The following is a 26,400-nucleotide window of genomic DNA, read 5'->3' as shown; positions in this document are numbered from 1 at the left end:
GAAATGATTTTAAATTTTTACAGTATGTTCAGAATACATACTTGACACCTCCATAGTCGATAAAACACATAAAATTTGCATTTGTGGACTTATATTTAATAACAAATGGCGGGGTAACGATAACCGGGTTTCGGAAACTTTGGTGGAAAAAAATATGGGAGGAACGTCAAGTTTGAGAGAACTTCTTTTCTACACACAAGTATGTATTCTGAACTTACTGTAACAATTTAAAATTATTTTACCAGTATTGCAGTAGAATTAGAGAGTTGAGTTTTTAAAAACATTGAGTTTACAGAAAGATGCAAATTTTATTAGTTATTACTTAAGTAATAATCCAATTTAAAAATGATAGTAGCAAAAAATGATGACTTTTGACAGGTTTAGTTAACGGTATTTTTTATTTTTTCTATTTGACACCTTTTTTTCGTCACGCTTTCTGCTTGTGGACAATAGTTTCACTGAACTTCGCGCGGAGAGGCCTTTTTATGATCGGCATGCGCAATTAAATCCCCACATTGCTAAAAAGATTGTTAAACTTAACTGGGCAATTTGTGTATTCACTCTATAGCAAAACAAGAAAATACATGTTGTGGACGAGTAATAGTCAGAGAAAAGGTTTGTAATAATTATGTATTATATTCGGAATGAGATACTTAAATAATAGAACAACAATATCGTATTGATTAATATAATATATATATATATACAGTTCAACTAATATTATTTTTCCGCATCTTAGCAAAAATTTGTGTGTCGCGAGCGTGCGTGTATATATAATAACAAATATTTAATAAAAACTCATACACGCGTAACAATAATATATGTATAGTATATTATGTATATCAATATTTTTTTCAAGTATAATAATATTGTTATGTGTTTATGTATACAGGCTCTATAAAATAACAATATTTAATAACCTAAAGATAGTGAAAATATATGTGTTCATAAAAGTTTGTAAAACTTCGTAAATTATTTATATAGGAGCTAGAAAGTAGCGGGACTATGATATTGCTGTTTTTCACTTCGTTGATTGCAACAGCTAAAGTATGATATTTAATCAAGCAATCATTTTAGGTGTTTCGTTTTATTCTTTGCTTTTTTTTTTCAACCACCGTTTTGCGCCCACTTTCTTCGCATACGTTACATTTAATTTTTTTCGCTAACAATTCGGTAAATATATTATCAACTTTACTAGTTTCAATACAATTGGATCACTAGTCCAGGATTATCGATCAATTATTTATTATACAATCATTACCAAACATTTGATGATTATTTACAACGGTATAGAGACCCTACAAATTATTATCAGTTTTCCCTTCTCTCGTCCTCCTTCTAATTTTTTGTGTTTTTTGTCAGCGAATTACCGGGATTTACAAATTCAACAAGTTCAATCGCGCTAGAAAAAGATCTAATTGGACAGTTCAATATTGCTCTTAATTCACAAACAGCTATATTGTTTAGTCTTTACAGATTCTTCATTCCCTTGTTTTACAACCGCTGTAAGGTATCTATTATTCTTTTTACAGATACAGTTATTAACATTATTATCCGTACTATTAATATTAGGAGCTCGTTACATAAAACGTGAAAGGCACATTATTTCGATTGTCTTTATTTCGGGGGCAATAGTAAACCAAGACTCGTTCATGCTGTTCCATTCGAGATTCTAAAATTGCAGGTGATATGTTGTGAAGAAAAAAAAACAATTAAAACAAAATATTGACAAGAATATACGAGAAAAAGGGATTATAAACATGAGAACATCATAAAAAAAATAATGTTGTGTATTATATTATCGTTACATAAATATCAAATATCACCATAAATATATGTATAATTGACTAATTTTGGTTTCATACGTTTTTGTTCGTGGTGTTTTTTATTATTATTATTATTTTTTTTTAATCCTTAGTCCTTCCAGCTCAAAAAAAATCTCACAGATGAATTGCTTTAAAACGTTAGTTATGCTTATTACTATTACTTTTTCCTTTTCTGAAGAAATCCTTGTGATCATTGTTACGAGTTCAATATTTCCTTCTTCAACTTTTTTTCTTTACACACTAGTGACGGTCGTTAATCTTAATTTCGTAACGGATCTAGACTCTCCAGTGAAAAGTCATCAGTTCCGATTGAAAGACCTCTGCTAAATCCATCCTGAAAAAGAATTGAAGACATGTAACCGATACTAAAATCAAGTCTCGCTAGAAATATAATTCTAAACTTTCACAAGTCTGAGATTATAACAAGGGATATAAAAAGAGAGAAAAAAGTAAATAAACAAAGTATATACATCGATGATATTCAGTCAGCTATTGTTCTTACTTTCATTTCTAGAAGCCTTTTGTCTAAAAGTCCGATCGCATTCTCCAATTCCTGCTGACTCGGATTTAACGCTGCAGTCGTTGCCCCAAACTCTCCCATTTCAAACGGATCATTTATGTCAGTTTTTGCACCGCTGGGTGGAGCTGGATTGAACGGAACGCTGCCGAAAAGATCTTCTTTGATGCCGTTCTGCCTTCGAGAATCTTTAGCCTTTGGTGGCGGAGCCACTGTGAATAGAATGTAAAATTTCCATTGAAACATCACCACTGGTAAAAGCTTGGCAATCAAAGTCGAGAGAGCAACTAGCTAAATCAAACTTACGCAACGGCGGGGAACTCGCACCTCCGTTAGCCTGAGGGAAGAAAATTTGCTGCGACGAAGAGACCTGTCCGTTCAAAGTCGGGTTATTGTTCGACTGATGATTGAAAGCTGACCCATTTGTCAATCCCTCGTGAGCTCTTGGATTAAAATCTTCCTCAAACTCGTCCATCAGTAGACCTTCCAGCTTAGTACCGACCGTCGGTACTGGGGGTTCGCTGCTGAAAAATTCACTATCGTGTTGAAAGATGTATTGAAAAAATTTGAAGTGTGTTTTTCTTATTTGCCAGTGAAAGTGTTGGGAGAAAAATGGCAAAAGAAGCAACACTGATTATCGATACCAGGAATCGAGAACATTGACCAATTCGACACCAATCCTGGTGAACTTACCCCATGAAATCGTCATCGAAACTTTTTTCGAAACTTCTTGGTGGCACCGGTGGTGGCTGTTGTATACCGTTAGAAGTATTTCCATTACTGTCACTGTTAGTTGTGCTCAGAGAAGATTTGCTCAAGCTACCATTCATCCTAGGTTTGGTAGTCTCGTCAATCGACGACGAGGAACTTTCAGGAGTCATCGGTACACCCGGAACGTGTAAAATGTCGGGTAAATTATGCTGGGAGAGATAAGAAGTCACATCGGCCTGAAAGTCGATTTAGCATTTAATTTTTATTACGAATCGTTGAGCAGTTGGAAAAATCGAGTCTCTCGAACTCGCAATAATTTCGCAATTCTATTACCGTTCCCTTGATCGAAGCGATATCTTGCAACCGTTGCCTGTAGATGTTGTTTTCGTGTTCTAAGCGTTTGATTTTGTGCTGCAGTACCATGCTGCGTCTCTGGCTGCCCAAATCCTTATCTGAAGTTTCCAAAAATCTCCTATAAGCTAGATCGAAGGCTTGTCCGATCGTCAGCGTTATTTCCTCCGACAATTTGTCGCTTACAAAAACGAAACACGTATGTCTCTCGGCGTCTTCCTCTTTAGCGATAAAGCTGAAAAATTTCTTCTCCCCCTTATCGTCGGCACAATACGAAATCCGATGAAGCGGGTACTGATGCATGATACGCTGTAAATATTCCAACAATTGAGATCAAATTACACATAGGCACTCTTCGCCAAATCAAGTCAACAAATGAAAAAAGAAGCAATAATCATTTAATATCTGTATTTCATTTGAATACCTTTGGCGTCGTCTTGGTCTTGGGCTCTTGAATAGCGACGCCATCTATGCTGATGGTTAGTTCCACTTTTGGCGTTTTGGTACCCTCGCTTTTCCTCAACTGCTGATTAAACTTTAGCTTGCAGGTAGCCTCCTTAACCACGTCGATACCTTTGGGTTGATCGACTTCTGTACTCCCAAGATACTAAAAAGCCACATGACAAAATTACTTGAGCACTGTTTACACTTTTGAACTACCCGTATTATACCACGATAAGCAAACTATCTAAACATCGCCACTGTTCGATATCTAGTAAATAAAACGAAAAAAACAAAAAGAAGAAAAGCGATATTACTATTTACACAAGAATTGAAATTGCAGAGCAATAAGGAAGCTGGCAATGAATAAGCATCAATGAATATTGCGATTGTGAAATTAGAAAGTAACAAACTCTGTATATCACCGGCTATATGTATAATATAGAATGTGTATAGTTTTGGTAATAACGGTAACAGTAAAAGTTTGGCACAAGTGGCTGAACAGATTTGGCCCGTTGCGTAACGATTTGCATACGCGGTATACTTTCATTTCCGAAAACATTCGGTGTTGCAGTATTACAAAGTTCGTTCAACTCGAACATTCCCGGTGTCTTGTTATTGCAGACCGATCTCTGGCAGCCTGAGAAACCAGAGGTTTTAACATCCGATCTTCCAAGCATTGCGCAACCATTCAAGATTAGATACAAAAATGAGATTTAGAAAAGATTAAGAAATGATAATTACAAGAAACTTGTAAGGTGTGTAAAAATAAATTGGCTTGTGGCAGAAGTGTTCATAAATTCCTATAAAGTCCTTGACCGTGCCAGCGACATGTCGAGTGAAGCTGGGAAAAAAAGCGATCAATGAAAAAAAAAAAAGGACAAGAAACAGGTTCATTATGGTCATAGAAATATTTACATTCCAGACTAAACAGATTTGTCGTAGTTCAAGAGCCACATGACATTTTTAACATCGGCTGTTGTTTTTTCTTTCTTTTCTATACCATAAAAATTTAATTAATTCTGACTTTAAACAAATAGCCGAATGACGCACCGAGTGGAGAATGAATTTTTCACAATTAATTTGCATTCTTGTTTCCACACCAAACACGTTTCTCACAATACGACGGTGCGGGGAAAAGAATAAGAAAAGAAAACACAACCACACACCAAGTTGACCTTTCTGTCAACTCTGGATTATTCCGTTAATCATACTATATGCAAATTACATGTATATATTCATCCAATCTAAAAATCAACCCAAAGCTCCAAATGTAAGCTTTACAATTGTTTTCCTATTTTTTTTTCTCTATAATGGTTAATGATAACGATACCTTAACTAAGTAAGCGATGTGACCCTTTTGAAGAGCGTCCGGCGAATGTATCCAATTTCTGGGTGAAGCGGCTGAAAATAAAAAAAAAAAAATTGTCAGTGAAAAGATGACAAATTATGCAAATTTATTTACTTCCAAAGCTTCAAAGAGACGGCAAAAAGTTTGATATTGAAATATCTTACCACCATTTTTGCCAGGTTGATTTTTGTTGTTGGTAGAATTCTGTGCCCATTTCAATAAAGTGGAATTCCTCATGTTATACGGACAATGTTAATCCTCGACGAGATGAATTGTCGTGTATTTATTTGCCAGCAGTTGAAGAAACACAAGTCTGTAACACAAAGGAGGACAAAATTATGCTTGAGAGTACATAAAAAACGGTAAGATTTTCAGTTTGGAAAGAAAAGGGAATAAAAAATAGCTCAGTCAACCTTTTATAGTCTTCAGATGAAATGATATCGACGTACTTGATCACCAAACCAGCTAGCTGGCTAACAATACAAGTCTTAAGCCAGGTACATGAGGTAAACACACAACTGAACAACTGAACGACTGACTGACTAACTGATTGTGTTCAATGCCCGAGAGCAGCAACGCCAGTCAGCCTTGGCCACGAAGGCCAAATCCTTTCATGTTTCATCATCGTCATCATCGTGCAGTAAATGACTGATCTATTACAATTCAAGCTCGCTCATAGCTAGGTAAGCATCATTGTAAACAATAATCGATTTGACTTCGCGTGTATCTTTCAGTTTCACATTTACAATTACGAAAACAAGGTTTGGCGTAGAAAAAGTGCTTTTTTCTGTTCAAGAGTAGAAAAAGAGAGAGAGAGAGAGAGACAGGAAACACGGTACACGTAACGTTAAATACACAGAGCTGTAATATTATATCATCAAATTATCAGCCAGTGAGGGATAGTCTTTTCTATTTTAACATTATTTCTCTCTTTTATTTTTTCCCCTTCGCTTGCAAGCGAGTAGCCAAATATTATATCAAGCAAACGACCATTATCAATGTCTTTGATTTTTATCACTAAGGAAATAGGGTACATCTGAAGTATGGTATAGTAAACTAGTATATCGATGCTTGTAAATATTATAAGAACGTTATTTCCTTCAAAATGATTCGGGGAATTCCAGACAACTTAAAGTCGTTAATTTTTTTCCTTATTTCTCGTCTGATCTTCTTAGTACGTTCATTTTCGTTTTATTTCTTTTTCTTTTTTAGTTGCTACTGACAAACAAAACTAGAAGTAATTTTGTTTGTATCGCATTTATGTATAAATAAGAATATCGTCATGATGCAAATTTCCTCAAATATGTAACATGTTGTTTTAATCTCCAAAGCAATTAAAGAAGCATGAATTTATCGCTTGGCGTTTAACGAAGGTAAACAAAACTCACACAACCAATGGACTTTGACACTGGTCTCTCTCTCCGTCTCTCTAATTTTCCAGTTATTGATAACCCGACATGATTTCTCATAATATTGTCAAGAGAAGAAATGAAACATTACGATGAAGTAAAGCTAGAAACTCAATCTCTCGAACGTGTTTTCCAATTTCATTTGGGATATTGCCAATTAAATTACCAAATTATCCATATTGTATACCAAATAAAATGTGAGCGAATCAAACGAATAATGAGAAAGAATAAGAAAGGGAATACAAGAATTTAGAATACGGCAAGGAAAGGAAAAACTTGATACATAAATAAATGAAAAAAAAAAATTTTTTGCGCAATTTTGATTCGACGATGATGGTGGAAATAAGAAATCAAAAACTGTAATATTGAACTGCCATTGAGAATGATCGAAAAAAGACCGAGAGAAATGTTTTGTCATATAAATCTCGGTATAAAATTTGACAATCATACTTATGTGCAACGTACCACTTGAATAATATAAACTGTATGTATGCCTAGTGATACATAATATATTAGCACCAGCACAACCTTTAAACGTTGCATAACTTTCAAGGCAACGTTTGTGTGCATGATTTTCGCGCATAAAAATCGCGGATCGACGTCGGCTAACCAACCTTATAGTTATAGGATAAAAATAAGCAAGCACAGTGCCGCAAGTAAAAAAGAAGAGAAAAGAAAAAACAAAGCATACAACGTGTGGTAGTGAATATAACCGATTAATTAATTATTAACGAGCACAGCGTGAGACGCAATCGGTATATTTCCAAGTAAATCTGCAATAATTTGTTTCTCCTTCCCCTCACCTTTCTTCCGTGTAAAAGAAAATTTATTATGAACTACGTATACAAATTCAAGAGTTCAAGAGATAGATTACAGGCATAACGTGGAATCTCCAGAGAGAATCTTTCGTCAAATTAACGACGAAGTACATAAATCTGCAGGCAATTAGAATACAAAGCTCGAAAACAAAAATATTATTCAATCCAATTCGATTCTATTTAATTGACAATAGTTCAGAAAAAAAAATTTTTTTTGAACCGCCAATTTCACGTATACATCCAAAATATACATGTAAGTAATTCCGTGTTGTACGACAGAGATCAGTTGGGATTACGGATTGTTTTGATATACGAACAGAATGGAGTCTCTCTGGTTCAAAAAATTTGTTCCTATAATAACAGCAACAACAACAACACAACCGAGCTGTGTACAACGAAGAGACATGTTCAATCAATGAAAGTTCATCCCTATTTACATACGTACACAATAATATACACACCCAATATATCAACCGAACAAATATCAGAGCACCACACGCGTTTGCTACATGCTAATACAACAACGACCGAGTCGTTGTTCCCCTCTGGATATGCGATTCGGGTCCGTATAAATATATGCAATCGGTTGCAAATAATAAGCGTCGAGAAGAGAAGCTAGAAGATCATTGAAAACGAGACAAAGAAACGTCAGCTTATATCTAGGTAATTGCAGCGATCAATTAACCAAAGAGCAAAATACTTTGCAAAGAAGATAGTTGAAAGAAGAGGACAAGGAATCGGAGAGAGAGAGAGATAGAGAGAGAAAAACAACTTAATAAAGCATTAATGAACGATTAGGAAAAGTCGATGCTGTGGGGGGGGGAGGTATCATACAGATATATTATCGTCATTATATGGAGTAAAACGATGGAGGGTCAAATGTGTAGAGAAAATGAGAGAGGGGTAGAGAGATTAATTGAACAATCTTGAAACCGGCGGAAGCGGAGAAAGTGTATACATATAACGAAGACATACATATTATACAGGCATGTCCATGCTAATTATTGCAATAATAATAATAATAATGACAGGTACGCGACCACAACAACGTCCTGCAACGGTTTTAGAATAATAGTGATAGTAAAAAAAAAAAAAAAAACCGCATCATACTGGGCGCAAAATTTCTTCCTCTTTCTTCAGTTCCATTTTTTCCCCTCCTTTTTTGCACACATCGTAAAAATGCGATATTAAAGCTAGTTGCGCGCGTGTGAAAACGTAGACACGTAACTATACGGCATATTTTGATGTATGTATGTAATGTGTAGACGCGTAGAAGAGAAATAGTAAAAATTAAAATGCTGCGCATATAGCATTATAGCATTATAGTAGTACAGCATTGGATTTCGATTATACAGATTGTGGGTGTATATACATATATATATATATGTTTGTGTGTATATGCAATCTATAATTACATTTTATTCATTATAGATGCGCACATACCTAACGTGTTGCTTCGTAAAACGATGTCGTAAGATATGCGCGCTGCATTCAGATTATATCATGATACGTTATGAACATTAAAGTGAATTAAACATTGCGTTGAGACTTAAATTTTTATTGTAGTACCAGTCATAATATTGTATCCGCAACGATATGAACATTTGTTTTTAGTTGTATACATGAGATTGTCACAAACTAACGTGAACAATGACTGACCCAGAATCTCGCCGAAATGTTCACCGATTTTTTTCCTATTTCTACTACACCAAATATACATTTTGTAATTTGTATTTTAATTTTTTTCACCCGCCGTTTAGGCGTAAGTATTTTAGATTTTATCCTTCATAACTCGAAAACTGTGCATTTGGAGAAAAATTTGTAATGGGGCAAGAGGTGTATTTTTTTATTTTATTTTTCTTTTTTGTTATAAATCAGACGAAGTCAATTTTTTAGAAGCGGCAAGTCCTCGTTCTCAACGAGAAACGCACGAGAATCAATTTTTTCTCGAAAACGACGTTTTGAAAAAATTTGCAACCTTTTGTGAATCATCTTTGGCTAAAAAAGAAAACCTTTTTTTTTACACCCGACGCAAAATGACAAAATCGCCGTCGTTTGGGAGCTAAGCTTTTTTTTGCACATCAATGTTATACGTTAATATGACAATAATAATTGTTGACCAGAAGCGAGTTATCGTGATTTGAAATAAAGAAATTAAAAATATAGGTATGCATGATCAAATGATGATTCAAGTGCGGAATATAAAAATAACTTTGTTATAACGTTTTATAGGCGAATGGGTCAATGATGTATTGTAATATAAAAAAAGCCTCAGTAATTGTTTAAATCGAAGACGGTGATCACCGTCGAGGTTAAACGTCGGTCTAGTTGCCACGGAATGCTCAACGATTATATTCAATTAACGGAAGATATCCCGCAGAGTTATGTGTATATGTATATTTGTAGTCACAGTTGAATCGTGTAAAACGTAGGATGTACGTGCGTACAATAATTAAAAGCGAATTAACAAACGCGGATTGACAAATAAATTACACAAGAAATAAATCAAATATACAATATAAAAACGCCGGGATTTAACCCTTTGAGTCATAGTGGTAAGTATTCTCATCACCTATTTTACATTCGTTTTTTGTATATTTAGAAAACTTTTAAACATATTTCTTCACGGTTTGTTGCTATTTCCGATGGTATACTAACGGATTTTCAATATTCAAGAGTAATTATTGCAATATAATGTAAATTATTATTGTTAGAAGCGAATTGAATGAAAAAAAATCGTCAAAATTGAAGGACTAATTACACTCAGATAAAATTATGGTTGTCTTTACCATAAAAAAATAGTGTGCTCGGGGGACAATACGAATTTATAGTTAATAGAACTTATTGCATTATGTTGTTCCGAACTATGAGTTTATGGTTACATCTGACAAAAGTTTTATGGTTAACGGTACAATAATAAAGACCCTGACCACATTCAAACATTAGTGCGGTAAACGTGATCAGCTTATCGTTACTCGATTTATAATTTGGAAATTTTAGATTTCAATTTGTTAGCTTTTACTATACGAGTTGAGTAGCTTCATCGTAAATGTATAGTAAAACTGGAATGAAAAAAAATAGATGAGGAACTCGTAGATAACTCATCTGAATGATTTTTCGTGAGCGCAGACACCATTTTGACAACTTATCAGTAACTACAACCGTTGAAAACGCATTTTGGATCGATTACAGTCACTGAAAACTGATCAACAAGATTATTCCATTTATCAAGTGAATTCGGCAGAATTTTTAGTAAATTCCAAGTACCGTAAATGAAATTTCCAAATATACCTGATACATTTACTGAACAATGAAGTAAATTCAAAATACCCTTTTGCGTATTTCCAACTAAGTTAAGCAAAATGACAAAATTATAATGCACATTTATTGAGACTGCTTATTAATTCACTTTATAACACGAAATTTGTAATTCAACTACACTTTTGTGATGTAAATGTGGCGTAGATTTTCAAATACTTTCAACAGTGTATGTTTAGTTGTTGAAACTATGTTCGTATGATCTTGTCTGAATAATTACTGTATTAGCGTTAACCATATTTAAGTCGAGTCAAACTATGTATGGTGCATTCAACTCTGACAAAAGTTGCAGGAATCATCTCGGGTGGTCTAAATACTTATCCGTAAATAATTGATTATAAATTAGTTAATTGAACCATACTCTATACTATCGAAGACTACAGAACAGAGCTCACCGCACTATACGAATATAATCCTGACGAACATCTGTGTACGGTGAACATTAGAAATAAAAATATAGTTAATTGTAGTATTATTATAGTACCTTTGACGTCCTTGCTTCAACTATAAGTGTATGGTAAAATTGATATTGTGTTTATAGTGCGCCAAACGATAATTTGAGTGAATTCTACTATAAAAATTATCCGACTATAATATTTTAACTATACAGATTTTTAACTATATGCGAAAATTTTTCTCTCAGTGTAATTTCCGAGAAAGTTACCCGTCGGCATATATACACGTTTTATATAAATTACAAGTTTTTGGGGTCGCTGATTACGAATCTGAAATCAGATTTTGAATATTCAGTAAAACCTCTGCATCAAGTTTCCAGACCGTATTCGATCGAATTTGAAATTTTCATCCACCATATTGGATCCACCATGGTAAACACGCCGACACACAAACTCGCGAACTTGTATAATATATGGGGGGTTCCATGACATCACGATCAAGATTCTACGTCGATATCTCAGATTGGCTTTATAATTTTGACATCATGGAATGCCCCAAATGCAAATAAAGGTAACGAGTTCACGGAATACATAAAACTATACAAGCGCGATAAAAATTTGAAACTGTTTCTGAAATCGGAGAATATATTTTGTTAGCCCAATGCTTTCCTTTGTCCCCGATTTGATCTTCCAAGAATTATTCAGCTGCCGCGATTCAAGTCGTGGATCGGAAACGGCTCGTAAATGAAACATAAATCAATGCGTACACATCTACTGTGCATACGCATGCCAATTACAATTTGCATCATCACGTATAATAATCAATCGCATTGCTATATCTTTACTGCAGGCGGTAATAGTTATAAAAATTGAATGAAAATGAAAATTTCAAGAAAGAGAAAAAATAATCAAGTTATAAATGATAATGATAATGACAATAGTGATTCTGCACTCACTGGTAATATAACAGAAGTTGGAAAATTTCCGTGATTTACATGCAACTAATCCAGAAACAGAACTAACGGTGCATGATCTCACTTATGTACGTACGCGCGTAGGTTATAAGATTAGAAGTGAAAACAACTCGAGGAAGTGTCTGCGTGTTTAATAACGAAATGAGATGATAACGCGAAACGGGTAAAAGTGTAAACAGAGTTCACTTGTCAAAACTTATATAGCTGTTATTAGATCCACAGTTAATCATCCCCTGAATCACGTATATATGAGGGATTCGCCGTCAACTCGGCCACTTTTTTTTCGACCATCTCAGATCTGCCCCATAATTGGTTATATCAAAGTACTACTAAAAGGTACTCTATGTGAATTTTTTCAGATTTTGTAATTCAGTATTTGAGAAATTGCCGTTTTCTTTTCAAATGAATATATCTCGAAAACTTGAAGTAACTGAAAAAAATGGCTCTACATAAAAATTGTAGTTTTTTGTTAGCTGTCGAGAGGAATTTTTGAAAAAATTTTTACGTTCCGGTAACGCTGATTTTTTACCAAAAAAGGAAGAAATTATTTTTTTTATTCAAAAAAGACCCTTTTTTTGCTGAAAAAATTACAGAGTCTTCCAATATGTGTGACAATATCGCCAAAAAATCGCCAGAGTGGCACGAATCGAGGTTCTAGGGTAAAAAAAATGAAGCCACACAAATTCGGTCGAGGTTCCGGTATAAAAAAATTGATTTGTGTGGCTTCATTTTTTTTACCCTAAAACCTCGATCCGTGCCACTCTGGCCATTTTTTGGCGATATCGTCACACATATTGGAAGACTCTGTAATTTTTTCAGCAAAAAAAAAAGGGTCCTTTTTGAATAAAAAAAATAATTTCGTCCTTTTTTGGTAAAAAATCAGCGTTACCGGAACGTAAAAATTTTTTCAAAAATTCCTCTCGAAAGCTAACAAAAAACTACAACTTTTATGTAGAGTCATTATTTTTCAGTCACTTCAAGTTTCCGAGATATATTCATTTGAAAAAAAAACTGCAATTTCTCAAATAATGTATTAAAAAATCTGAAAAAATTCACATAGAGTACCTTTTAGTAGTACTTTGATATAACCAATTATGGGGCAGATCTGAGATGGTCGAAAAAAAAGTGGCCGAGTTGACGGAGAACCCCTCATATACAGGCTTTGCGTAGTTTTGTTTAACATCAGGAATTTATCTCTCATTCGATGATGGTGCGTATTAGAAATTAATTGATCCATCTACATTAGAGTGTCCCATATTTAAGATGTTGTCGAATTTTTCCAAGCATACTCCCCAAATCAATTTCAAATAATTAAAAACAAATTACCTAATTTTTTCCGACTTCTATCTCAACTCTATCCCGTGCCAACGACAGTTGTGGATTTCGACGTTTAAAATACACGTGTTTCGTACACGTTCTCAGCATACATTTTCCTATAAAAGTAATAATGTTCGAAGAAATCTGTAACTGCGAGGTTTTAGTGATCTTTAGTGCTACTATCTGAGAAAAAAAAATCTGACTTTTTTGCATTTAGAGCATACAAACACTTGGCCGTTGAACCATAGATTATAAGAAAGAGTATAAAGAACGTAAGTGTTTCTCTATGCGCGTTCTAATTTGTCCGTTGTTGAATTAGGGATAATAATCAAACCGCAATTAGCAAATCACCAGTGACCGAGATGTATAATCAATATCGACACTAATTAAATAAAGGAAAGTTTACTTCGAGTGTAACATGTTATTGAATCTTTAGATAATACCTGCAGAAGACGATGAGAAGGAGAGAGAGAGAGAGAGAGCGAGAGAGAGATTTAGATTTTTCGAAAATTGAAAAATTGCGGTAACTTTTTTCTCGGATTACAACAAACGAAAATGTCTTTAATACAAACAACTACAAACGATTTAGAATAGATGGAAATTTTGAAAATTAATATTCGAACAAGTCGAGTTCCAGTTTCAGTTTCACATAGCTGGACTACACATTGGTATACATATACATGAATAACTATAGTTTGGCCGAGAAGTGACATATTAGATAGATCAGACGTACATGTAAATATCTTATTCATACTCCTATTCAAAGAACAAAAAGAGGAAGAGGAGAAGTCGGAGGGGAGGTGCGTAAGCAATGTACACACAAGTATAATCCCTCTGCTGCTCAAAGCGATATTTATTAGTTATAGAGAGCTGTTGACGGTTGTCCGAGGACGAAAATGAGGGGACGAAAAAAAGAGGAATGAAAACGAAGAAAATAATACATAATGATAAGAACAGTAATAATAATTCATGTTAAACACAAAAATAATAATTGTAATTGTAATTATAATAACAAACAACAACAACAACAACACCAACAACAATAATAATAATGACGATATGTATAATACAGCACACAACGATATCGACAGTAAACGAAAGCGCGCGGCTTACGATTAGTTTCGTAACGTTAAAACAAAGTTACTACCTACGTGTTATTCGATTTCAAGTAAGGTAGTCAATCAATGCGGTATAAAAAAAAAAAAAGGAGATTGAAAAGGAGACGATGAGTGTAGTAGCGGAAATGCTGCGGTAGTTCTTAATTTATTGTTGTTGTTATTATTATTATTATTATTACTTAGCAATTTTTTTTCACGCCGAGCATAAACGTCACCATCTTTTGCAACGCCGTTTAGGCTTTCTTATCACACCATCCCCGGTGAAAAAGAAATAAAAATCAGCCACCGAAAGTAATGAAACGAACCATTCATCCAATCATTCAATCTACAGTTCTACGAATCGTCTGCAACTGATGTCTGACAATGAACGAAGTTTCGCCGGACTCGACACTTACTCGGAACTCAAAATATCTGTCGAACGGACCAGTGTGCGTGCGTTCAAAACTCCAAAAATACAGTTTTAGTAATAGTTGTTACAAAAAAAATTATGTGCCAATACTATTAAGCTACGATTTATACTATCGTGAGATACCGTCGATCAGCAGTTCAGAATCATTCGGGAGTTTAGACCATTTGGTTATTCAACCGTTTTCGAAATAGGCTTGCACTTTTATCGTTTGGGGTTCTAGCTGCGTGAAAGCTTTGAACATTTGGACTTATTACCATTCGAAGTTTTGAATATTCGAAGTTCCGACTACTCGAGGCTTTGATCGTTTGGAGTTTTAACAAAGTGGCTATTCACTCCTAGAAATCAGCTGTACACCCTGGTTTGAAATCAGTTGAAAGCGGAATGAAAAATCGTACAGATAAATCACTTTAACATCACTGAAAATTATCTAAAATCACACGAAGGCATTGGAAATCAGCAGAAATCCCACACGAAGTCATGTGAAATCACATAGAAAATCAACTGAAATCGGACAAATCATAAGTCAAATCACCTAAAAAAAAAAAAAAAGTCACGAAATCACTCGCACGCCAAGAGTAAAGTAAATATTTGAAGTACCGTCTAGCGTCTACTAGAAATTTTGACCATTCGGAGTTCCGTCCGTTCCAAATTTCGTACTCTTCAGAGTTCTGACGAAATCAAGTTTGTTTCAACGATTAAAAAATTCCACCACCCAGCAAAAGCTTCAACCTTCCCTAGGCTACCAACGAGCCACATATGACGCAATGTTTTCTCTAAATTCGATCATCCAGAATTTCTACCGTCGCATCGGGCGTAATATATCCGCGAGAGAACAAGTCGTCGAATTGATCCAAGAGTCTCGTGGCTCCGGGTTCGTTCGACGCGTCCGTGAGATCGGCAAAGCGTGCACACGCGTGCAGGTCTCTCTCTCTCTCTCTCTCGTTCTTTCTTTCTCTTTTTTCCTCGCGGTAAACGGTACACCGGCAAGGCACGGCGCACACTTGCACACCCGTATGAACGAAGCCGAGAGAGGAGAGAGAGGAGAGAGAGTCGTGGATGGCAGTGCCAGCCACCGGCTGTGTTGGGTTGCCTGGCTTGTTCACCGTTCGCCGAAGCGACGGCCTGTCTGCTCGTCCCTTCACAATCAGTCATATACCGAGGCGATATCACCTTCCTTATCCTCGTTCTTATCCTGCTTATCACGTCGGATACGGTCTTCCGAAACCGCAAGGTGGAGAAATATGCCCATGGTCATGATGATGAAGATGATAATGAAGTATGGGTGCCGTGCCATTTTATTACAGTTATAGATCTGATCTGCACAAGTATTTACACGAGATTTAACGTATCTGAAGTTAGTAACGTAGAATAACTCGCGATATGCTGAATCGACAGTGTTAGTTTGTTCATGCTTCGTTAATGGGTTCCTAAATTTCAGGTAATCCTCTAAAGTCGCAAAATATCGTCTCTTTCTAAAGATGCGTCATTAAAATAACCGTTACAAACTTCGGCCTGATGAGATTGAGAGTTAACTTATTCGTTGGACTATTAACGAGTATGGTTCAATTATTCCATGCGAATCGACATATCGAGTGAAATTTCGATTCCTTCGTTCCGCATGCAGGCGAATTTTATTATTCGATTTCTACGTACAACGACTCGATCAAGTGATTCGGAAAACGAAAACGAGGAATAAATTTCGAACATCAATGTTTCGTGCAAATTCAATAAAAATATTTTAAAGACGATCAAATCCTACAATCGTGATACGAAGTGTTGAAAATTCTGCAACTTTATACCTCGCGTGCTTAAAATTCGAACCTGAATTGAGCCCGTCCAAAATCTCTAAACCACAGTAGAGTGTTGAATATCAATATTGGGAATAAAAAATCAACACACACAAAACCACAAGACAAAAAAAATCGAGTGAACGATACGGCAGTTTACCTCTTTCCTATATATTATACCGTTACGCAATTTTGATACATCTCGTCTTTGCTTGATTTAACTCATAGGATTGAAGAGGAAAAAAAATAGTATGGACGGAAAATGAAATAGAAACTTGTTACAAAAAAATGTAAGGAAGCCCTATCGATAAATTTCTCAGATTAACTTTCTTGCTAGGTAGTCATTGTTCTGTTTCCAACTTAACTCTAGTCACTTACGCCTATGGAAAATTCTGAGACAAAATCTAACGATTCAGAAATAGACTCCAATTTTAGTTTTCGCAGAAAAAAAAAAAAAAAAACGATGAAGGATGTGGGAGAAATTCTTCAAGCAAAAAAAGTAAAACAATACACAATAGTTTTTCCAATCACTCTTCATTTTACTTGCACAACCAACTCTGATTCTAGCACGCCGACTTTAAATTTGTACGTGAAAGTCGATTCATTTCAGTGACGAGGGTTAATGCAGAGCCGCCCGGTATAATTGCCTAACAATAAGTTCGGTATTTTTCAATCTAACTAAATGCGAATGCGTCAGCCAACCAGTTTTCAGGCCTTAAAAACCACACACAACCATCGCAAAACCGAAGAAATGTTTTTGGTAATATGTGTATCGGTCTTTGATAGGTTCCACATAACCCGTTCTGATTTCTATTGAGTAAGACGTCGGGTTGTCTCGTCGATTTTTTTGATAGAATTCCTAGCATCGATACGAAAAATGTGTAGGATCATTTTTTTTTTCATGATCCGGAATCTGAGAGAAAAATTAAAACCCATATTTCGTCCGCTCTCTAGCGATGTTTGAGTCATTCCCGTCAAACCAAGTCTTCAATAAATGATCGTCAATTTACTACACCACATTTACTGTACAAAAGATTTGTCAATTTACGAAAACTGCTTGTAAATTGACATATTCGGTGTATAGCGATGTAAATTACTATGTCTTTGCCTTAAATTTGAGATAAAAATTTTTGAGTTTACTAAAATTTATAAGATTCATAAGTGAATTTTGTGGTGAGGTCACTGTTCCGTATCCGAATAAAACTTCCAATACAATTTCGGAACTTCCGTACAAAAATTTTTAAAAGTGTCGTAAGTTGATTTTTTTTCGGATACCGTGTCTCGGGGAAACAAAATTGTAACGATTTTTTAAAGAAATCATTAAAATTTTTGCCACACACACACATTCTTCCAGGTTTAAAAGGTATTGAAATTTGCATTGCATCGTCACTACCTGGCATACATTATCCACTCATACGATTACATTTCTCGGGGTGGCCGACCCTCAAAAATTTGAAATTATATGACAGATGATCTTAGAGCATTACTGTACATGCTCTAAACAGAGGATCGTGATGTGTCTAACCTCAAATACTTTGACAGTTTGGCTCAACTGGACTTTTCATCATTCGTCGTTATTAAATATTGGTAATAATCAATAACCACGAATAATAACCAGTATAAGTCTATGAGTTAGGCCGAATTGTTGGAATGTTTGAGGTTACATACATCGAGGTAACCTGTCACGTATAAATTTCAGATTATTGTGAGTGACGATGCAATGTAAATTTCCATAATTTATAAACCTGGAAGAACATGTATCGCAAAAACTTAAAAAATGTCTTACAAGAATCTTGACAAATTTTTTTCCCAAAAAATAGGATGCGGAAAAAATTTTACCTATGCTAGTTATTCTTAGAATAGATTTCCGAAACACGAGGAAAAATTGAAAGAAATTACGAATATGTATTTGGTTTAACGGGAATATCACAAGCATCGTACGTAAGAGAAAGATCAAAATATGAGTCGTAATTTTTTATCTCAGATTCCAGGGCATGAAAAAAACACCGATTCTAATGAAAATTGATAAATGACAATCCGTCATCTTAACCGAAAGAAATAAGAGCGGGTAGTCTGGGAGCTTATCAAAGACCGAAAAACGCAGACATTTTTTCGGTTCGGAATGGTTGTTCGTGATTTTCAGGGCGTGAAAACGAGTAGTCCGATGCGCATTTTTTTAATTGTTTCTATTGAAAAATGCCGTACTTAGCTATTTAACAGAGTATTCGCCTGAATACTTAAGCTCAGCGACGATTTCCGCGACTGGTTATACCGATATTCATGTGGTATAGTGATTTTTTTCTTACTGTTCTGCCAATACACACACGCACACACACACGCACACACACACGCGCGCGCGCTCGTGCATCGTATAAGGTAAGTTCCTTGCTGCAGAAGCAACAGTGAAAAAAACCGGTTCAGGACCTCGTCTATATAGGTACATAGACGTATATACATATGAGGTATTCCACACCATTTCACCTAATCGGTGAAGGTCACCGACGCCGATCTTGGTGCCATTTTTTTTCTCAATTAGTCTATCGAAAAAAAAGAACACATGTTCGGCCGTTTTTCGGTTAGGCTACCTGTGTCGATTTTATGAATTTTCCGATTTTTCAACTTTTTCGAAACAGACTTTTTTCAACTGGCTTTATCTTCAAGAGCTTTCATTCTTTTCAAAAAATGATACAGGTATAAAATGTGTCAATAAGTCCGAGCTTTCTGAAAAAAATTTTTCAAAATTTTTCCAACCACACAATTCTAAAATTTTTTGAATTGCGACACCTTCGATTTTCCTGAAACTTTTTACTTGCATTCGACCAGTTACAATCAAGTTTTCCTCCAAAGGAAATTATGGACTTCCGATTCATCCGAGTCGAAATCAATCTTAACTTCGATCAGACAAGTTTTCATGTTATAAAAATACATGTTTGCTGAAAAAAAACAAATTTTCGGAATATCCCAAACAATATAAATAAAAACGAGATCACAATTTTTCTTTTCTATGCCAAATATATTTTCAGGTAGAAAATTTCTAAATATAAATACAAACATATATATTGTACATATATATAAATACATTGTATATTGTATACTTGTATAAATTGTATATTGTATAATTGTATAAATACAATTTTGTATTTATATTTAGAAATTTTCTACCTGAAAATATATTTGGCATAGAAAAGAAAAATTGTGATCTCGTTTTTATTTATATTGTTTGGGATATTCCGAAAATTTGTTTTTTTCAGCAAAAATGTATTTTTATAACATGAAAACTTGTCTGATCGAAGTTAAGATTGATTTCCGTGAAATATTTGCAATTTTTCGGCACTTATGATGGTATAACTCCCGAACGAATCGGAACTCCATAATTTCCTTTGGAGGAAAACTTGATTGTAACTGGTCGAGTGCAGGTAAAAAGCTTCAGGAAAATCGAAGGTGTCGAAATTCAAAAAATTTTAGAATTGTGTGGTTGGAAAAATTTTCAAAAATTTTTTTCAGAAAGCTCGGACTTATTGACACATTTTATACTTGTATCATTTTTTGAAAAGAATGAAAGCTCTTGAAGATAGAGCCAGTTGAAAAAAGACTGTTTCGAAAAGTTGAAAAATCGGAAAATTCATAAAATCGACACAGGTAGCCTAATCGAAAAATGGCCGAACACGTGTTCTTTTTTTTTGATAGATGAATTGAGAAAAAAATTGACACCAAGATCGGTGTTGGTGACCTTCACCGATTAGGTGAAATGGTGTGGAATACCTCATATACAAGTACATAAAATTGCATTCCAAGTTCTGAATCATTCCTAAAACCGGGTAGGTCAGAATGTATTTATACACACACGCGCACACACACATATCAACATACACATTTATATAAATTTATTCATGCAGCTATACAAACTTCGTACCCGTCGCTAAGTGCAGCTGTATGTATGTATGAATGTATGCACAATTTAGTTGCATAAGGGGCTCTCCACGTCACATCGTAAACGGTTGACCATGACATTTTTTAATATCCGGGATTATTCCTATGTTCGTACGACCCCAGGAAAAATTTTGCAAATAAATTTGAATTTTATCAATCACTCCTCTTTACCCTAAGAAATTTTAAGCTCGTTTCGAAATCACCCAAATCGATTTTTATGAAACGAGAAAAAAGAAAAACATTCAGACTTCCAAACAAAACATTTTTACGTGAGACTAAGAGTGGAAGGAGGTTTTTCTCTATTTTCACACGTGTTCAAACCTATATTCTACAAACCGCATCTCCGATTTTATTACTGATTTTTTTAAATTGGTTCCGTAGTCCTAAAAGATACGATTATAGGTTCTTTTTTTTATTAAGTCCAAATGCCGATTGCCATTTTTAAACGATAGAAAAACAGAAGAAATTATTCCAAAAAAAAAAAATAGGCATAACAGTCCTTCCACTCTGAATCTGGCGTGAAAATGTTTTACTTATAAAAAAACCGAATGTTATTTTCTTGTCTCATAAAAATCGATTAGGTATCTGAGATTGGTTTAAAAATTCGTTTGACAATGTGAAAATTTTTTTCTTAACGCTTTTTGGGGAGGTCATACTAACGTAGGAAAAATCCTTAATGAAATTAAAAACGTCGTGATCAGCCGTTTAAAAAACTGGCGTAAAAAAGCCCATATATATTATTGTAACATTGTGGTACATTAATTGATAACTATGCGAGAGTACGAAGAGAACTTTTGCACAATATGTAAAACTAGCTTCGATTCTCTTCCGTTATTTATTCCAATTGCAAAGATCGCGTCAATACAATCACGCAGCGACCTGCAGTAAGACATTATACTGATGAAAAATTACATTAAAAACGAGAAAAACGATCGAAAATTAAAATACAGCTCAATATTAAAATCGAGGCCGTGTAATGCCCTCGGAGAGCAGAAGCAGGTGCTCGCGCAAAGGCCAAGACGGACATGGTGGTCGCCTTTACACCTATAAGTACACTTGGGGACAATGAATCTGAGACGCTAATTTTTTACACTAGACAGTTATGTTGGCAACATAGCGAAACCTAAAGCGCCATAATGGGCCGAGCGCGAAACAAACTCAATCTCAATAAACATAACATAACCCATGACCGTCGAATCTAACCTTAGAATATGTCAATCCAACAAGTCATTATACCCGCGATATTCTAAGGTTAGATTCGACGGTCATGGGTTGTGTTATGTTTATTAAGATTGAGTTTGTTTCGCGCTCGGCCGACTGTGGCGCTGTAGGTTTCTCTGTGTTGCCAACATAACTGTCTAGTGTAAAAAATGATCCGTCACAGATTCATCGTCCCGAAGTGTACCATACACTCCGAGCATCATTGTCACATTGTCAGTAAGTTGGAGGTGCGGCGGCTACATAATGTAGAGGAAACTGTGTGCGTTCCCGCATAATGTGCATTTTAGGTTTAAAAGAACAAATTACGCATACGAATCTGAATTTCGAAAACCTCCGTATTCGCGTCATTTTTTTCACCGTCTGAATTCCGTGTTGTTTCCTGCACAAGAAATTCAACACGATATTACATACTATACGTAGATCAAAAATACGCCACAAGTAAAACTCTCCTTTCTCACGTTTTCATTTCTGTATATCGTGTAGAGCAGTTATAATGTGAAAGATACGTCGCGTTTTGCGTGCATCGCTTACGAAATCTTCGAGCACAAAGGACGTCGACAATTTTGCATTGTGCGCAAACAATTATATGGTATGTATATATGCATATGTATGTATGCATGTGCGTGTGAGCAGCGTATTTGCTAACTCGCACACAAAAACACACCCGTTTCAATTGACAACACACAGAAATTACGCAATACAGCCGCAGTTGTTCGTGTGTTAGATAAATGTTCGTCGTATGCTGCAGAGGTGGTGGGTTAATCGATGGGCACATAATAGATGATAACATAATATAAATGATGTAGAGGTATCCAGTGGGTAAATTTTGTGTATAATATTATGAACGAAAATGACAGACCTGATCGGATTATAAAAACGCAAGAATAGAGAACGAGAGAGAATCAATCGATTGCAGCCGTACTTTTAGAGGAGCAAATTATACAGATCTATCTGCATGCTATAGCGTATTACACATCCACCAGCATACAGGTGTAGAAAATCAACACCTGCTGATTCATCGCTCCGTTAAACTTGCTGTGCCCATCTATTCGAGCAAAATACATATATTGCGAAAAGAATAAGGAAGGTATAAAAGAGAGAGAAAGAGAGATGGAGGAGGTATTCGAAATTGAGAAAATACGATGGTGATAACGAACAGCGACGAATCGATTTAACAGAGCTGCAAAAAGAAAAAAGCACTCATGAACTAGGTACATATATTATTATACCAAACATGTAGGCGTGCAGGCGCTTGTTATGTATTAATTTCGCTACATTGAACTCGAGTCGAATTAGCAAGTTCGGTGTTCATACCTTCACCGTGATTCACGAGAGATTGAAGAATATTAAATTGCAGGAATAACAGTCTCGAATCGTATAATATACGTATACAATACATGTCTATACATTCGTATCTTTCTTTGATTCGTTTATTATTTTTCATAATCTTAAAGTGGGTGTCTCTATAGTTTTCCAACAGCAATATCAACTTTCACGCCCTGCTATTGCTGCTGCTGCTGCTCCACCACATACATATAAATATCATGTGTGTTTACACATAAATACATACGCATATGACGTAAATAATATCACGGGGCGTCGTCGTCGTTTATTCGTCATTTTTTACGTTATACGCGGTGTGTGTCAGCACGATTGGAACCCAATGATGCGTAGGTATACATATACTATGTATTAATATGTATGTATTTAACTGTGATAAATAAAATTTATACTGCGTAGAGTAAAATATATATTATTATATACAGATAATGTGATTTTATCGATGTTTTCGTAAGAGTATATTATTTACAGCTGCACATCTGTGAGTATTGTACTTTGTTATTTTTTGTTTTTTTGTAATTATACATCATTTTACAGCTAGTGAGAAATAATATTGGACAAATTACAAACACACGTATCGTATTCGATCCCTTCATTTTCATACGATTAGGTATACCTATTATAGAATTGACCGCTCTATACATTATACGATTACACAACAAGCGGCGGCTTTATATGATGTATAATTATTTACTCATGTATACATATATGTACATTATACTCTGCAATTAGAGAGCGATTCAACGATTATCCGGAAATCGAAACTGCATTCCAATTATTTTGCAAACAAAAGAAAAAAACGGCAATTGAAAAATAATATCGACATCCGTGCGTATATACGGAATTAAATCGAATTATAGGTACGCGAGAAAAGAGGGGGAAGTGAGGAAAAACGAAACCGGAACAAAAAATTAATCGTCTAACAAAAAGAGAACGTAAGAACGCGAAACTTTCGATCGGCACGTAAGTGATACAAAACAAAAAAGAGCGAGCGAGAGAGAGAGAGGTATCGTATGTATGAATTGTATTTACAATAACTATCACACACAACATGCAATTCACGATGCTCCAACGTGAAATACGAACATCGTACGTCCATGGCAGAAAAGCGCGCGTGACATAGATGTGTGCGATATAACGAGCACGCGGTAAATATCATACCCATGCATATACGTGTATACATACTTGTTATGAAAAGCGTATGTGATTGTTCTCTAATGTACGTGACAAATGTGGGAGGATGGAAGGAAGGGGGGCGGAGGGGAGGGAAGTGTAACACAGTGCAGCATGTTTTCAAAGAGAAAATCATTGAAATTCCAACCGAGTTACTGGAGTTAAAGTATACATGTGCGTATGTTTCGGGTATGTATTTATTATAAATGTAAGAAATGTTTGACGCGCGTTTTGTGTTTTATTTTTATTTAGTTTTTCTCTCTGTAGCGACAAAATATCATTAAACCGCGTGCGAGTCAAGTAAATTAACCGAGAATAAGCAGATCGAAGAATTAAGGCACGGTTAGTAGAGTGCTAAACGATTTAATGAGAGGCCAAACACGACGTCTCTCCTCTCTTCTATTTTATCTTCTCTGTTTTGCTGGCACAACGACGGCCTTTGTATACGTTGGCAATATGGAGGATTAACTCTGCCCTCTATAGTTGTCAAATAAAGGATGTAATTCCGAAATGAGTTGGGCTTTTTGCGCGCGAAATGTAACGCGCGGAATAATAGGATACATATCAAATTGCTTCATGGGTATCAGTGTCGAGATTGTGGAGATTTTTTAAGCTGGTAACGTTGGCTTGTTTCGGACTTCGACCTTCTTACGCACATTTTCTCAAGAAAATAAGAAGTAGAATGAGATCAATGTTTTTCAGAATCGAACAAACGATATCGTTTTCAGAACAACCGTTCCGAAATGTCCCACGTCCTAACACACATCTCGAATTGCAGGAGATACTTCTAACTCACGAGCCGAAAACACGCGTTTCCTCTTCTCCCCTCTTTTTGCTAGCGAAGGATACATTAAAATCGGCGTTTACCGTTCGGTGTTTATGTTTACCGGTAGTGGTGTGACTCTATAGAGTACCTTGGTAATATCCGAGGACAGATAGATACGCACATGCAATGCGCGACCTGCTCGATGACCGTTAAAATTCACAAAACTGTTCGCGAGGAATCGGTGATATGATGTTGGGCGTGAATGGAACAAAATAAGAATGATAAAAATAAGGGAGACACATTGGTGGTGTAAAAGGGCGAAATCGCCGTCGTATAAGTTAGAAAATCACCGCTGAGCAATGAAACGACGAAGGCGAGGAGAGAAATGGGTGCAGCGTGAGAAAATAAATAATACGATAGAAAATACAACAGTGGAGAGAATAGAAAGTTGACGGAAACTAAAAACTAACCGCCGCGTACGCGGCTTCTATACACATACCTGTATATCTATAGGCATAAGTTATACCTATTCCGAATGGCCAGTATTCCGTTACGGTCGCGATATCATTCTTTCATTTCATTTACTTTTCGTTATATTATTTCGTTTTTAACGCTCATCGTCGTAAACAGGCGTAGATATTTCACAAATCTATATTGTGATATTATATCTATGCATAGGTGCAGTATGCAAAGGAAAGGAGAAACGCAACGCTTGTTCTTTCGAAAACCATTACAATAACGACGAAACAACAGTTGTTTAAACGCTGTTCGTGAAGGTGGATTCTCTTCTATCGAAATCGGTTTATCCATATCTATACCCACATAAAATATGTATATTCTGTAAATAATATATACAAAAAAAAAAAAAAAACTTACCGACGATGTGAGAAAAGGTTCAGGCTCTGTTTCTACGTTGCCGTAAAAAAAAAAAAAGGAATAACGCTCGTAGAACAAGGAATGACAATCTGACCGTTCTGCGGGCTATGTGTGAAACGCGAAACGCTCTGACCTTTCGGCTTTTCAGCTTTGCTATGATGGGGGCAATTCACTCTCACGTCACGGCACACACGCGTCCTGCTCGAGTGCGGAATAAATACTGACAAACCGTCGAACGTCGAACAAACGTACGTCGACGAAACAAGTCGCTGTCGAGTATGCGCCATCTGGTGCCTAATTCGTGAATCACGAAACGTCGGTAACTAAGACGTTGGGGAATTTTCGACGGAA

General features: G+C 35.5%; 1 protein-coding gene across 5 annotated transcripts; it reads right to left on the bottom strand.

Annotated features, from left to right (window-relative positions):
• Nucleotides 1-2,058: 2,058 nt before the first annotated feature.
• Nucleotides 2,059-26,283, bottom strand: LOC124181148 (PTB domain-containing engulfment adapter protein 1-like). 5 transcript variants are annotated; one of them, XM_046567419.1, is made up of 9 exons: nucleotides 26,183-26,283; nucleotides 5,362-5,510; nucleotides 5,180-5,250; nucleotides 3,830-4,012; nucleotides 3,388-3,714; nucleotides 3,037-3,290; nucleotides 2,650-2,867; nucleotides 2,329-2,555; nucleotides 2,059-2,160 (listed from the first exon to the last, which is right to left on the bottom strand). In XM_046567419.1, the coding sequence occupies exons 2-9, from the start codon at nucleotides 5,432-5,434 to the stop codon at nucleotides 2,086-2,088; spliced, it is 1,428 nt and encodes a 475-aa protein (XP_046423375.1). In that variant the 5' UTR covers nucleotides 5,435-5,510; nucleotides 26,183-26,283; the 3' UTR covers nucleotides 2,059-2,085. The 5 variants fall into 5 exon arrangements, with proteins under 5 accessions (XP_046423375.1, XP_046423374.1, XP_046423378.1 ...); XM_046567418.1 differs by having other exon boundaries at nucleotides 26,050-26,276; XM_046567422.1 differs by having other exon boundaries at nucleotides 2,650-2,864; nucleotides 26,050-26,276.
• Between the last annotated feature and the right edge of the window lie 117 nt (nucleotides 26,284-26,400).

The sequence above is a fragment of the Neodiprion fabricii genome, chromosome 4 (genome assembly GCF_021155785.1).
Source record: "Neodiprion fabricii isolate iyNeoFabr1 chromosome 4, iyNeoFabr1.1, whole genome shotgun sequence".
Taxonomy (NCBI): Eukaryota; Metazoa; Arthropoda; class Insecta; order Hymenoptera; family Diprionidae; genus Neodiprion; species Neodiprion fabricii.
The sequence above is the reverse complement of the archived record's forward strand: the minus strand, read 5'-3'. Positions and strand labels throughout refer to the sequence as shown.

What these genes read in the sequence shown, in the direction of transcription:
- LOC124181148 (XM_046567419.1), bottom strand. Translation starts at nt 5,434, where the DNA reads ATGAGGAATTCCACTTTATTGAAATGGGCACAGAATTCTACCAACAAC. An exon ending in ACATCGCTTACTTAGTTAAG is followed by an intron (nt 4,013 to 5,179) that starts GTATCGTTATCA and finishes GTGGCTTTTTAG; the next exon opens with TATCTTGGGAGTACAGAAGT. An exon ending in AGACCAAGACGACGCCAAAG is followed by an intron (nt 3,715 to 3,829) that starts GTATTCAAATGA and finishes GAATATTTACAG; the next exon opens with CGTATCATGCATCAGTACCC.